Raw genomic sequence first — 14,001 nt, forward strand, 5'->3', positions numbered from 1 at the left:
GTTGCTGTTTTACATGGACTTTGGAGAACTACATTGTCTGCTGAATTTGGCTAAATTTTAAATATAAAATATGACCTAATACCAGTATTAGCTAATACACTTTCGCACAACTGGTCCAGGTTGTCTTACAAGTTGTTTACAAGAAAATATGACATCAACATTTATACATGTTCACATTTTCGTGTAATGGCTGGTTTAGGACAATGTTTGAAATGTAAGTTAGTGTAACTACTCATTTATAATTGTTTAACTTTGCAATGCACTGCTTATGTACAATGTTATCAGCTGTAAGTCTTTTAGCACTGATATATGCATCTTTGCATCTCTATTAATTAATCTGTTTCAGAGGGTACCCGGATTTTTCGATCGCCTGATTCCACATCTACAGTAGTGAACAGCACGGCCTTCCTCTATTGCCAGGCGTCACATAGCAGAGACCTGGATTTGGTCTACATGTGGTTCTTCAATGGCAGACGAATTGATTTGAAAAACAACCCCTATTTTGGTGCTGTAAGTATTAACATGTAGTCTTAAAGGAGATCCCCAACGACTTTATTTTCACACTAAATGTTTCCGAGAGACAATATCTATGCCATGTTAATCTGTAAACTGCATATTATGTTAACTTGTTCCATTAAAAATACGGGACCGGTAGATCCAAGATCAATCCTTGATCGAGTCACACCTAAGACTTTAAAAGAGGAAGTTGTAACTTCCTCGCTTGGCGTTCAGCATGAAGGGGATAGCGCAACGACTGGTTGACCCGTATCAGTATAATGGCTCGGGCGGGGCGGCTTACTTGCCTTCGGTAAGTCGTCTCAGTGAAGCAGCACTAAATAAAAGAGCGGTGAAAATCCGTCCTGCAATAAGGAGGCACATTACACGTACATGCATCCTAAGGATTCCTTCGTCGTCATATGACTGAAAAATTGTTGAGTACGACGTTAAACCCCAAGCACTCACTCACTCACTCACTCCATTAAAAATAAACACACACTAAAGTTGGACCCTCTGTCCATCTCCACGGCCACCGTGACGTCATGCCATGAAGCCCAGTCGGGATTAAGTAATGAAAAGCCTTGCAAAGCATTGACAATCCATTCATTATCCACTGTGTGCTTTTCTAAAATTATAACCTTGAAAAGCGTGTACAGCATTGTGACTGGGTTATACGATGACCAATTTTCGCTCACATACTTGCCATTTTTGACCACCCGAGTCAAATTTCTCATCATTGTGCGCATAGGATTAATGATTAAGCAAACTTGGCTATTGATTGTGTTATGGAAAACAAGGCCTGGCTTAGTGTTTGTCATTTACACATTTTCTAGTCAGTTTATTCATTGGACTGGTATTAGAGGCTGCACTCACGTTTACTTGTCTTTACGAGGATTGCCAGGTACTACTGCTCGGAAGATACTGGTACCTGAAAAGTATCTTGATCGAGCAAAATCTAGCTCTAAATCTGCAACAACTTTATTAGGACCTGAGTGTCTAAGGCATGGCCAACGTAAAAAAACATCCTTTTAAGGTTCCCATTAAAGCAAGACATTTTAAACAAATGCCATATTTTATAAAAATTCCTATAAGTATTTTCACTGTACGGTTTGTTATCTATAACCACTAGAATTGTTTGCAATTTAATAGTCATCTTAGCTTTAGTTTTCATTAAACTCACTAATATACTAATACAATTATACATAATACTCTTTTAAAACATTATGCATTATTCAAATGATCTGCTGAAGCGCGTACTTTTTTATTTTCGACTTTCAAGGGAAATGCTGAAAACCCCGGAGGCATATACATTCGAAATGCCCAGCTGATTCACATGGGCGAATACGAATGTTTGGCGCAGACTCCTTTAGACAAGGCTACTGCTCGAGCTTTCCTCACCGTGGAAGGTAACGCTGTGGTTATGACTCACGCACCATACATACCGTTAGTCAGGTTGAGAAGAATTTGTAACGTGGACTTTAAAATTATGTAGTCGACAAACAAAACCATTGCTGAAGTAAGGCCATTGTTATTCTTAAGTTAAAAGCACTTTGAATGCATATATTATTTTTATATGTGAAGTGACAGAGTGACATGCACCTCCTGTTCTTTTCTCCACAGAAAAGCGGTTGTTAAAAGTTTCACATAGATGTTTGTAAACATGTACAATACATACTTATGTGTCCCTGACAGACATGGCTGATGGAGATACATTTGTTAAGGTTACAGTGTTTATAGACTGTGTGCTTACATAACTTGTGAGCGGAAAAAGGAAAAAAAACTGACACGAATAATGCAGTAGCTGGAATTGTTTGCAACAAACATTCATGACTATGACTGTCTAAATGGACGTGAAATATTAATATTATGATGTGGCATTGTTTCTCAGTAGGATGGCTATAGTATGAAAATATCCACATTGTAAGTCATGTAGTTTATACATTGTGAAACTACTCTTTAATATGCCTGGGATGATAGAGATGCGATGTTGCTCATAGCAATGAACAGTGCAAAACCTATCTAAAAGTTTATCCCCAGCAACATCTAAGTGTGGAATGGTATGGGATTTATTTAGTATGGAATATTGTGGAGTTCAGATCTTGACAAATCATTCAGATGAGATCTTATTGTAGACTGATTAGAAAGGATATCAAGCGTTTTAAGACAGTTTGGACGCGAAACAGTTTGAGACGGGTTAGGCTTTTTAAACATGCTCTACTCCTGAGAATGTACGAAACCGCCTGAGTTAGAAACACACGATCCCATAACTTCAAAACCTTCAACGTTGCCGGTTGGAGGTCATGTTATCATGCTTGTGGGTTTTTTATACAAACTTCACAAAGTGACTTTTCCGCCTTCAAGATTAAAAACTCTGTAATTGTTCATGTTTGAATTAACAAAATAGAGGCTTAAAGTGTGTGTCTCCAATATGCATAATTTATGGATCTTGCTTTCATACCAATATGCTTCATTCTGGTTTGTAGGACCCCCGCCTGAAATGGCCGGTGTGTACGTAGATAGGCTGTCTATCACCAGTTATTCCATGAGGGTCAAGTGGACAGTGACCGGTGACAATGACTTACCCATCACTGCATTTATAATAGAGGCGCTGACCAAGTACAATACAAGCTGGCAGCTGGTAGCCAAAGGTGAGTGCGACTTTATGAATACTTCACTATATGGTGCGAGCTCGGACTGAGGGATACCTAGGCATACACGCTAACGTGATCCATTTAGTTACAATATTTTACAAACACTGTACTTGTGTTATGCCATCGTTTATTCGGCTAAGACTGTAATTATGTCAGGAGGTTTGTGAGTTACTTGCCGAAGGGCGATGGTTTACTTAGACTTCCTCTTCTCACAAACCTGAGAATAAATACATATACCTCGCCACTGATAAGCTAGTTCTAAAACATGCATTCTGTGTAAAAGAAGAAAACAAATGCAAACCTTTTTTAAAATTCTTAAAAACGATAAGATTTGAATTCAGAACGTATAGAATTGGAGTACTAGTACAAATGACATGACATTTCAGAACACACATTGATAGATTAATAGTTGATAGATTAATTATTTTAACAATTACCTGTGGATAAACGTTCTTGGTATGCATGAAACCTTATCTGTTTGTAATATACATGCACAAAATGTCCATATATAGATCACAGGTGCAAGGAAACATGGTTTATTAAAATACTGCACCCAGAAAAAAATATACCCAGATAAAAGACTGTGTGACCACCGATATCCACATGTCAGTTGACATAAAATAGATATCATTATCTGTCATGTCTGCTAATGATCTGCTGATGGCTAGCGATCATATCGATCTTACCCACAGATTTGTGGATAGAAAGAATGAATCTGGAGGAAATGAAAGTTTCAGTTTATTCTCTTATTCGTAATTGCATAAGAACATCACGTAAGTTATATGTATACATGCGAACCTTATTTAATGAATGAAGGATTCTGGCTTTAACGCCTCTTCAGCAATATTTCAGTCATATAACATGGCGACACGTCTATACCAGTAGACAGTAGATCTCCTTAATGTATATACATGCCTTTGTGTAGCCTGATACCAATTAATGGTTTTAATACACACGATCGGTGTGTCTTCCTAATTAGTTACCGGGTTAAAATCCTGTAATCTGAAAAAGGATGTATTTTAGTAGGGTAAGTGAAATATTCTGAGGTAGCAGTAAAATCCAAGTCAAATTAGTATATAGGTTTTGCTTATACTATACATACTCCTCCTTCTTATACTGTAGGCCTACACACTCCTCCTTATACTGTACACACGCCTTCTTCTTATACTTGACACACTCCTTCTTATACTTGACACACTCCTTCTGATACTTTACACACTCCTTCTGATACTTTACACACTCCTTCTTCTTATACTATACACACTATTTCTACTTCATGTGTTTCAGAGCATCTTAAACCCAACAGAAAGAAGCTCGCCAATTTATACAGAGAATTACTGTGACTGTATCTCTCACGGTACCGACTGCAGAGAGAAAATGCTGAACAATAATTTTAACACTGTATATTAGTATCAAAGGTCGGTCTTGAATAAGATACTATTCGTATTTGGGTATCAAATGTGTATCTAACAAGACCTACTCAAATATCTGCTCAAATTATGCACTGAGTATTGGCCTGGATGCATTTTGTACATTTGGTGTTTTACAGATATCTCTTTTGGAGAGACGCTGAACGAGAACGATGATAAAAGCTCATTTGTTGTCTATGGCTTGAAGCCTAACGTTGGCTATTCATTCCGTGTGTTAGCTGTAAATAACATAGGTATCAGCGCCCCTAGCCAACCTTCAGGTAAGTCAGCCTACATTACGCTAGCTACGTAGCCAAACTTTTCACATAGTGCTGAACATTGTAGCATTAAATGTAAGTCAGGACCTAACCTGGTACACTTGTACTCGGCAAAATGACCCATATATATTGGTACTAAATTTGGAGTTCACCATTAATGGACGAATGCGTTAAATTGAAATTGTATCTTAATTGACATATCCTCTGCTAGATCTTCTTCACCTGTACAGCTATGACTATTTGAATCATCTGTGCTATTTAATTATTATCTTGAATATGCCAAGTGTAAAATATTTTATCGACATATACAGTTGTACTGAAAGAAAGACATGTATTTACCTCATTGCCTCGTTTTCCCCTGATTTGATTGGTCTTAAATATGCTCATTGTGATGTTATAGTCTATGATTCGTATGACGGATCACCCAGTGTATTGTCGTTTGTGTTTCCTCAGATGAATATTATACCCCAGGGGCTCCCCCTAATGTTGCCCCACAGATGGTGGGAGGAGGCGGAGGCTCCGTGGGTCTTCTGACCATGACTTGGGAGGTATGTAATATGAAAACTGAGGTCCCCCCTGACTGCACTCTGGTACCGATTGACTAAAGTAATTCAGTGTGAAGAGTACATCATGCACCTAGTACACGCAAACTGAAAAGGCTGCATACATATCGTGCACTGCTTTTCATGTGAGTTAATGTACTACGTTATTGAGAATAATATATACCTTAGAGAGATATGATCCAGCCAATACACATCACATCATAAACCCTAATCATTTCTGTGTGTGCTCAGAAAATATGATTTTATTTACAATATCTTATATTCACTGCTGTTGCTGCTTGCACAAAAAACATCCGTTGTATATGTTCATGTATTCATGGCATGTTGAGATAAGCATATGCATGCCAGTGGTAAGTTTAGATGTACCTTCTGTGTACGCAAATGGGGTAATATATGCATATGTTCTTGAGTATGGCGTTGAGCAACAATCAAAAAGTAATAATAATAAAAAAAATAAATAGTATACATGCACCCTGAAGACAATATCTTGTTGCTTTCAGCCGTTGCCCCCTATAGACGCTCACGGTGCTGAGATCGGGTATGTTGTGTACTGGCGTCGACCTGGACCCAGCCTGACCTGGGACAAGGTGAATACATATCAACAATACACTCTTATAATTTAATTTATGCAGTCTTAAGGTCGTAAGGCATATACAAGCGCTTATATCGTTTATGGAGTACAGGCAATACCAGACGGATGCATAGGCTTGGACTCCAATGTCTGAAGGTTAAAGAACCTGGTATGGAATCGGCCCTAGGGCAAGAGACTGTGCGCCTCAAGAAGTTAAGCAGACCATAGCTCTGATTGACAGCTGCTGACACACTCAGAAGGCTATTTCTTTTTTTTTCGGTTCTGTTTTTTACTTTTATTTTCCTGCTATATGGTAAGCATGCATTCAAGCAATGTGTTTGTCATAAAATCGAAAAACGCAAGCCTGCTCCGGTCACACTGGAATATCTTTGCATTAGGCACTGTAGAAAAAATAATTGCACTACAATGGGAAAAACCACTGCACCATAAATGTAACTTTGTGAAAATTCTTGAGCAAGCAGTCAATTAAATAAATATATAACAAATGTAACTTTCAGCCTTATACTTCCGCTATGCATACCATGTTAATGTTAATAATATCTAGAGGACCGCATGTGCTCTCAACCAGGATTCACTTATGATTTCGCTATAGTTGGTGGGATATTCATCTGATACGTTACGTAATACTATGGCTTAATAATTATCCACTCTAACTCATGATAAAACTTATTTAATTCAAGATATATCGTTACTCACGCAAAAAGTATGTTGCTGAAGAAAAAATTTGTTAGCTCACTGTACTATGAAAGATGCCTATTAGTGTACTGCATGAAATACGGATTTTAAACTTGCCAAAATATGACAAAACTGATCACATTATAAAGTTTATTTTTTAGACATGAAGACAAAGGTTAACCAATACGAAACTTTGACAGTACGTAGAAATACACACATGAAACTTTCAGTAAATATATCTGTCTGGTTAACGTTGATCTTCATACTGTAAATTAAAGACAGTCCCTCGTTTGAACGAAAAATTGGCGTTTTTGATCGATTGTGTATTTTTAGCGAGTTAGTACTAAACATCCATCTCTTTTATGAAATTTGCACTTTCTTATCGTACCTCTATGAGGCCGAGTTTCCGCCTTACCGTATCGGGTCTTTTTCATCTAATTACGTGTTTACTAATAGGCCAAAGGGGAGACAAATACTTAATTTCTACCCTTCCGGCATCATTACAAATTGTGATTTACCATTAGTGACCTAACAGAGAACTTAACGCATGAAGCTCAATGATCCATCTATCCAATAAAGAAATGACCTTCATCACCTCATTCCAAGTGACGACGTTTTTTTTTTTTGTCTTGCAGGCCACGGTGTTTGGTAATGTGGGCAAGTACGTTACTCATGTAGGACTGGACAATTTTTACCTGGAGTATGAACTAAAAGTTCAGGCCAGAAACGAGTACGGATCTGGACCAAATTCGTCTGTTGAAATAATATTCTCCGCGGAAGGCAGTAAGTTCAATTTTCGTATACAGCTAATTTGTAGTGTACAACATGACAAGACTCCATGTATGGCAAAGCAAATGTTAATATCCCAATCAAATGTTACTCAGCATATCCCAAACATAACAACTGTCAAATTGTTCAGTACTTGTTGCCCTGTGCTCTATATAAATATATACGCATTCCTCGACTGAGATGTACAGGATTAGACGTACAGTGTGGGTGCGCTCATGAACAACTCGGTATCTTTCTCAGAAACACTTTTGAAGCGTACCATTTACGTTCGATTAGAACTCGATGGGACATTGACAAAGATCTTGTTTATTGAAGAATTAATGAGACATTGTCTTGCACTTGAACAGAGATCTCCACACCAACGTCACTTCGAACAAAATTGGCTTTATTAAATGAATTTAATTGTAAAAATATTTTCCAAGCGGTTTATGTCATTTTTTAAAATGACGGGCCATTGTGCTTTTTTTGAGTGTGCTTTTCAGTTGTTTTTAATAATTTTGACGACGCCGTATATTTTGGTTTGATACTATAAAGTATACACCAAAGTTAAACAACAGGAAACAGATAAATAAATAATGCCTCACAATATATTTATTTATTTGCTTTTTAATGCCATAGTCAAGAATTTTTCTAGAAATAATCCCATGAGAGCCAGTTTCACGGATGGAGGAACAGAGAGTGTCGTCAGTAACCAGCAATGGCAAGTTAGCGGCTAACTATTGATGAGAAGCTACTTCCAGGTTTGAATGTTTCCAACTTCATTGGTGACGCATATTGTTTTGCGCTGTGTCCCAGGCATTTTTTTTTCTTCCAGTCCCCGTGGGTATGTTAGCCGGATTCGATCTCTCGTCCGTCAACGGTACGGCCATGGACGTCAGCTGGGATCCCCTAGAAGAGACAAGGGAGAGCATCAAGGGCAAAGTGCTCGGATACTGGGTACGGTGTATGCGTTCATTTTCATGCAGGCATGTGTTGCCTATCTGGTAAAATGTATGAGATCTATTGGAGTTGAGCACTTCATGCTGATCCTAGATAAGACATTACCGGTTCCTCCACGACTGAACTTCCCAGTGTATACACTGGGGATTCAATTTTCAGTAGGCACGCTATGACAATAAAATGAATTTTGTTGAACCAGGAATTTGCCCGATTAAAGTCAGTCTAGCGTTAAAACTCTTACCGCGACTAAGCTTGTGGTAAAATTAACGTTTCCGTAGTCATTTAAATGATCTTAGCCTACCATTTAAAGATGTAAATGTAAAGATCAATTCGTTTGGTCTTAGATACCATTTACATGTAAAGATTAGTTCATTTGGTCTTAGCATAGCATTTACCTGCTGTAAAAATATGCTTTTTCTGATAATCCAAGCAGTTGTAGCCTAAGATTTACTCGTTGTAAAGTTACGATTCCACAGTAATTCGAATGATTGTAGCCTAAGAGTTGCATGTTGTAGAGATACATGTACGATGGTCTGATAATTCAAATGATCTTGATAGGCCAAGCTTTACATGTTGTAAAGATACATGTACGTTTGTCTGATAATTAAAGTGATCTCAACAGGCCAAGATTTACATGTTGTAACGATACATGTATCTTTCTTTGATAACTCAAATGATCCTATTAGTCGAAGATTTACCTGTTGTAAAGATATTGTAATTCTAATGATCTTAGCCTTAGATTTACTTGTTGTAAAGTTACGTTTCCACAGTAATTCGAATGATTTTAGGCTAAGCTTTAACTGTTGTAAAGATACTTCTCCGTATGACTTCAAATGACCTGCGCATCATGATACTAGTATATACTTTGCTTGTATATAATTGAGGTATCGCTTACTATATTTGTAGATCAATTACTGGATAGAACCTTCTCTAAATGACATGGACGAAGATTCGGAGATCATTATGCAGTACAAGCCTGTCTATGGACAGGTGGGAGAAACCACGGTTATAGGTCTAGAGCCCGGTACCTACTACATGTTTACCATTCAGGTGTTCAATAGTGCCGGGTTAGGGCCGATCAGTGAGGATGAGTTCGACGAGACAGATGGACTCGGTAAGCCAGTGTACAATACAAACTAATTTTACACATTCATTTAGCTTATTCGCCGTGCATGTAAATACACAGCAAACTATCACCTAGACATACGAATTGGAAACATGCAAAATTTCTCTTAGTTCCTTTTTTTTCTGAAAGCATGAAAGGAAATGTATTTGGAACACTTTTATATAGTAAGAAAGTGAATTCTATCATCGCTTTTCCACGATTTAGTGGCCTGAAATAGTTAAATGTTTTGTTTGATGCAGCTCCACAGTAGACAGACACAAACCATGATTTCCGTGCTTTATTGTTTTAAATATAATGTATGTATTGACAAAATAAGTCAGAAATAATACGGACAACTTCGTTAGCTTGTCATACATGTGAGATGAAGGTAAAGCAAAGAATTATTTCCTAAGGGTCCTAAAGTTCCGGTGATAATGTCATGTGACGACGTATTGGCATGTTAAATCGCCGTTTGTTTACTGTCATCCCTTTGGAATCGCTGAATTTGCCGTTATATGAAGAGGACAGCTCATCAGAGTAAACTTTCTGCTCCTACATGTGTAGTAATCGAAACAATCGACAAGTCAAAAGACAGCTCCTACCTGTACATGTTGGTGGTCAGCAAAGAGCATACTTTCATTTGATATCATTTATAGCAATGGCATACACAACAATTATTTATTCTTTTATGTCTAATGTATGAATATTACTTGTAGCCCCTTTGAGGTACCCCATGGAGGTGCATGTGTACTCCCACAGCTCTGACACAGTTTATGTAACATTTCGGGGAATAACAACATCCATTGACGAGGAACCGTTGCGGGGATATATGGTAGGTATTATACACATCCTCAGGGAGATTTTGTCTAGAGAATACTGTTTAGAGTCAGTTTGGGTCTTAAATCAAAACTGTGAGAAGAATTTAACCTGTTAAAGGGAGTATCCAGATAGCATCAGTATTAGTGTTATCGAGAGACTATTAATAAATTAAGAATTTTGCTCTCCCAAAAAAGGTACGGCAACTTTTTCGTGATTTAAAGATTTTCACATATTATTTGTTACACTTTTTTCATTGAAGTTCTTAATTGTATTACTTTATTATTATTTATAGCAGCATACAGGTGCATAAAGTGTCATTTTTTGTCCACAGTTACGTTATTGGGTCTATGGAAACACCATCGAGTCTGCTATTGACGTGGACTTAGAAATGGAGACATCTGGCTATATCAGCGGGTTAGAGAAGAACAAAATGTACGAGATGCGTGCCCTGGGTTATAGTGCCGGGGGATTTGGCAAGCAAAGTCCTACCACATTATTCACACTAGGTAAGTTAGACGCTGCGAAACTAGATTTTCCAAAAATGCCTCGGTATAATGATGTAAAATAGCTAACAGCATGGCCGAAATGTCACCATCATGCAAAGCATGACAGCTTTTTTTTTGTTTTGTTATTTGGCATTTTTCTTTGGCATATTTGGCCCTATACAATCACATGTGTTACAAGGACACTGCGTATGTAGTTACGTTATCTTATCTGTTCCAGGCGGGCAGGTAGTCTTGGACTCCACAGTGACTGAACTTCTGGCTGCTGGAACGATGTGGAAAGCGAACATGTGGTTGACTGTCTTCAGCTTGCTGTGCGTTTATGTTCTTAAGCACATATTTCATGACAGATGATAAAACAATCTGTGGTGTTTGTCATTTATCCTAATGGTCATGCATCATTTATCACATGGCTAAAATCTTACCCGGTTACCTAAAGCAAAATCCTGTGTTACATAATCCTCTCAGAGTTATCCCCCTTGATTTACATTATTTTGACAAACGTTTTAGTGATGCCACAGAATATTCTTACTTGATAACGCAGATCCAAATATTCAAAGTACTCCACAAGTACAGCAACGCCTGTAGTGGACGTTACTACAAGGTTCGTGAGGTATGTTACTTGAAAAAAAGAAATCTGGACAACAGTTTGGACTGGTTGCCATGCAATAGTAGGCCTACATAGACAGTTTCATTACTAAAACCAGAAGCCCATTACCTAGAAGAATGCAAGTTCCCTATAGCTAGTCTCCACGGCACAGTACACATGTTACGTCATCCGCAGAAGCTTACGCCACCTGGTGGAGAAATATACCAACCTCATGGGTGGAAATTGTGAACTGAATCATGGGAAATCTAATTGTAAACTTCTGCTAGAAGAGCTGGTCAAACCTTGAAACCGAAACTCCGTATTTAAAAACTGCCATATCGCTGATCGTTCTCGCTATACAGTTAAGTACCCATTGCCCATTTTTATATTTGCAAGCAGCCATAAAACAATTACTATTAAATACATTGTTGGCCTTTTACCAAAATTTGCGTTGTAATTTTACCTCATTAAAACGACAGAACCATCAGTAGCGGATTTGCGTCTCATCAATGCACAGCCCCGTGGAACACCTCTTTGTTAGTAGCACGAAAGGGACGGCGATCAAGTACATGGTAATCATTGAAATTCAAGCTTGAGTAGAGACATGTGCCTTAAAATGTGTCATTTACATTCGCGGTGAACAAGTGCGGCTCAATCACATTTAACGTGAAGTTGTATATGTATATCCACTGTCATTTTAATCTTGTCGTGTATATTTCTTTGTCACCGGTGTCTCACATCTCACCTGAACATCATTTTTTTTTGTTTTTTTGAGCCCTCATTCAACGCTCGATTTGTTTGACTTTTTTATTTTCGATTCGGTGATCACTTTTTCATCATGCTTTTAATAGTGCATGTATGAGCATTTCTTCTTCGTTTTAGGCTAACTTAGTATGCTTACATCGTTATATTTATGCATATAATATTTCATAATGAATACAATAAATAAACCTATTTTAATATTATATACCATGGTGTTTCTAACGTTTTTGATCTGTTACGCCAATGACAGGTGTTTGGGATTCATTGTCCACCTCTCGCCTGCATTATTTTCAGCCGGTGTATAGGTGTGTGATCGTTGACTTACAAGCCACGCCTTACTATCCTCGTGCAGAGGTTCGAAGCCTTGGAGAGAGCACCGATGTCTCAGTTGACTCAGTTGGCAATCCCGTTGCCTTTTGGCTGGCGAGGACAAAAAAAATTATCACTAGCTAAAAAATTAACAGATTGGTGTGGCGATGTCTTTTTTTGTGTGTGTTGTCAACCGTTTCAACTCGCTGTTTTTCACTGGCGATAATGTGAGTTTCTAGAATAATTTTGCTTAAGCCATGGTGCTAGGAGTAAATTGCTACTATTTATACATTTAAATGAACAGTTAGAATGAGACAATGACTGAGGTAAACTGAAAAGAGAACGTATTTCGCCGGTTACGTGTGACCATTTGACAGCTATCACTCTCGTCGCTGCTCTCGTGTCTCTCTATGACGTATGTCTAATTAAATTCATCCGTTGATTTTTTTCGGCTGTTGATAATGTGGGTGTGTTTTTCTGTTACCAGCCTCTTTAATTCGTTTACTTTTGGCTGGTGATGATGTGGATATGTTTTTGCGATATCAGTCCGTTCAACCCGATGATTTTGCGGCTGAACGAAATGACAAGTGGGCAGAGCATGTGTTTGCAAACTCTTGTTCGAAGCTAAAGATCATAATACTCAATAGTTGCCTGAAATACCATAGCTGCTAGAAACTGTCATAGTGATTGACAGCTAAGAACGTGTTCAGTGACATAAGACATCATGAGAAAAATTCCATAACTGTCGGATTCTTTTATAGTCTATTTCTTTTAACCAGTCGCCTATATTCAGCCAAAGTTGCCTTTCGTGAGTGACACGTAACAACACAAGCTCTACACATCGATGTGTTGCAAGACCATATTCTTGCACAGTATAATGTGACTCTCCTACATGAATTTCATTTTATATCTTCTAATATATGATCTCACGTCGGCATGATTTTAAAGTCCGATTGTCGGAAATTTCATTATATGAAAAAACAATATAGTCTATTCGCTGAGACAGTAATGTAGACTGTGTTTACTGCGTGGAGTTATCGTTTACGAAAGGCAATTTTGGTAGCCAGTATGACTGATTTTACAGACTGCTGAAAATAGGCGACTTTCGAAAAGAAATAGACTGTACGTACCTATTTTGCGTCGTTTCGAGATTGTATTTCTAGTAACATGGGATCAACGGAAGGTTTCTTTTCCATGAAATAAAACCATTTGGCCAACACGGGTGGCCGGGGGGGGGAGGGTAATGGTACATGCATTTATGACCTATTGGGAGCTATCCTATGTTTGTGTACATGTAAATTGGACAGGAGCGGCTTTTTACTCTATATTTTGCTATTTCCTCGCCATATTAAACAAATATATGTACCCAGATTTGAATTACTACAGTACAGTTATCACACGTGATGCTCTGAAAGTAAAAAAAAATTTTATACGTATCGTATAAAAGGGTTTGTACTGCCCGCCTTTATGAGATCCTTGAATTTATTTATTCAATCGATTGATGTTTTACGTCGTACTCA

At 37.9% G+C, this 14,001-nt stretch overlaps 1 protein-coding gene across 2 annotated transcripts in view; it reads left to right on the forward strand.

Annotated features, from left to right (window-relative positions):
• Positions 1-12,377, forward strand: part of LOC135474322 (contactin-like) — a 31,356-nt gene extending 18,979 nt beyond the window's left edge. For both annotated transcript variants that reach the window (XM_064754170.1, XM_064754171.1), the window contains exons 14-25: positions 347-510; positions 1,778-1,904; positions 2,982-3,146; positions 4,699-4,839; positions 5,290-5,384; positions 5,900-5,986; positions 7,302-7,449; positions 8,270-8,391; positions 9,301-9,508; positions 10,216-10,331; positions 10,650-10,824; positions 11,042-12,377. In XM_064754170.1, the coding sequence (XP_064610240.1) occupies positions 347-510; positions 1,778-1,904; positions 2,982-3,146; positions 4,699-4,839; positions 5,290-5,384; positions 5,900-5,986; positions 7,302-7,449; positions 8,270-8,391; positions 9,301-9,508; positions 10,216-10,331; positions 10,650-10,824; positions 11,042-11,175 (1,682 nt within the window). In that variant the 3' untranslated portion in view covers positions 11,176-12,377. The remainder of the gene's footprint in view (positions 1-346; positions 511-1,777; positions 1,905-2,981; positions 3,147-4,698; positions 4,840-5,289; positions 5,385-5,899; positions 5,987-7,301; positions 7,450-8,269; positions 8,392-9,300; positions 9,509-10,215; positions 10,332-10,649; positions 10,825-11,041) is intronic.
• Positions 12,378-14,001: the final 1,624 nt, after the last annotated feature.

Source organism: Liolophura sinensis, chromosome 1, assembly GCF_032854445.1.
Source record: "Liolophura sinensis isolate JHLJ2023 chromosome 1, CUHK_Ljap_v2, whole genome shotgun sequence".
Lineage (NCBI taxonomy): Eukaryota > Metazoa > Mollusca > Polyplacophora > Chitonida > Chitonidae > Liolophura > Liolophura sinensis.